The sequence below is a fragment of the Penaeus monodon genome, chromosome 15, assembly GCF_015228065.2.
Source record: "Penaeus monodon isolate SGIC_2016 chromosome 15, NSTDA_Pmon_1, whole genome shotgun sequence".
In the NCBI taxonomy this organism is placed as follows: Eukaryota; Metazoa; Arthropoda; class Malacostraca; order Decapoda; family Penaeidae; genus Penaeus; species Penaeus monodon.
The window spans coordinates 10,092,115-10,092,861 of record NC_051400.1 but is presented as its reverse complement, the minus strand read 5'-3'; the positions used below and the strand labels follow the sequence as shown (position 1 = coordinate 10,092,861).

The 747-nt window shown below is 35.1% G+C and overlaps 1 protein-coding gene across 1 annotated transcript in view; it reads left to right on the top strand.

Moving 5' to 3' along the window:
* The first annotated feature begins 189 nt into the window (after positions 1 to 189).
* The window catches only part of LOC119581737, a 7,519-nt gene continuing 6,961 nt past the window's right edge, over positions 190 to 747 (top strand). The window contains exon 1 of the mRNA XM_037929869.1: positions 190 to 538. Coding sequence (XP_037785797.1) covers positions 413 to 538 — 126 coding nt within the window. The 5' untranslated portion in view covers positions 190 to 412. The remainder of the gene's footprint in view (positions 539 to 747) is intronic.

The following is a 747-nucleotide window of genomic DNA, read 5'->3' as shown; positions in this document are numbered from 1 at the left end:
ATAGTAATAATATTTGAAATTAGCTATGAGTCAGACGTCTTTGAGGCAGCATGTTAATTTTTCCTCGAAAATTCACATCATTTGATAAGTTATTTCTCTCTAAGCATATTTGCATAAAGATAGACCTGATTAAGGCAGGTGCGATATCTTGATGAGATCTTATGCAGCAGAAAGGGGGGTTACACTTGCGAAAAAAAAGTATTAGTTTTAGTTGCAAGACTGTGGGTGGTGCAGACTGTATCCCAACATCGATCTAAGAGAAAATATTGTCGCAGCGCCTAATAATTTCTCATTTTACGATAAAGAGTCTAACATAAAACAAATAAGCAGAAGAACATTTTTTTTTTTTGGAAAGAGGTTTTATAAATTCAGAATTGTGAAATCCCTCAGGAATATCAAACATCTCGTCAAAATGGCGATTTTAAGACGCTTTGGTCGCAACAATTTCAACATTATTTTGATTATCTTGGCGTTACTCTTCTTGTGGTTCTATTGGTTCAGATCCCCGCTTCACACACCAGAGAAAATGTTAAAACAGGTAAAGGAAAATCAGTGTTGTTGGTTGTTTTCCATTGTTTACGTGAGCAGGATTTGAAGGAATCATGAAGTCATGTGTTCGTGGGTTTACCGGATTGTCACATCCATGTCTGTGTAATGTATTGTACATATTGCTTTTTTCTACCCCTTTTCTCATTTTTTCCCTATCTCTCTCTCTCTCTATGTTTTTTTGTTGTTGTTTTTTTGTTT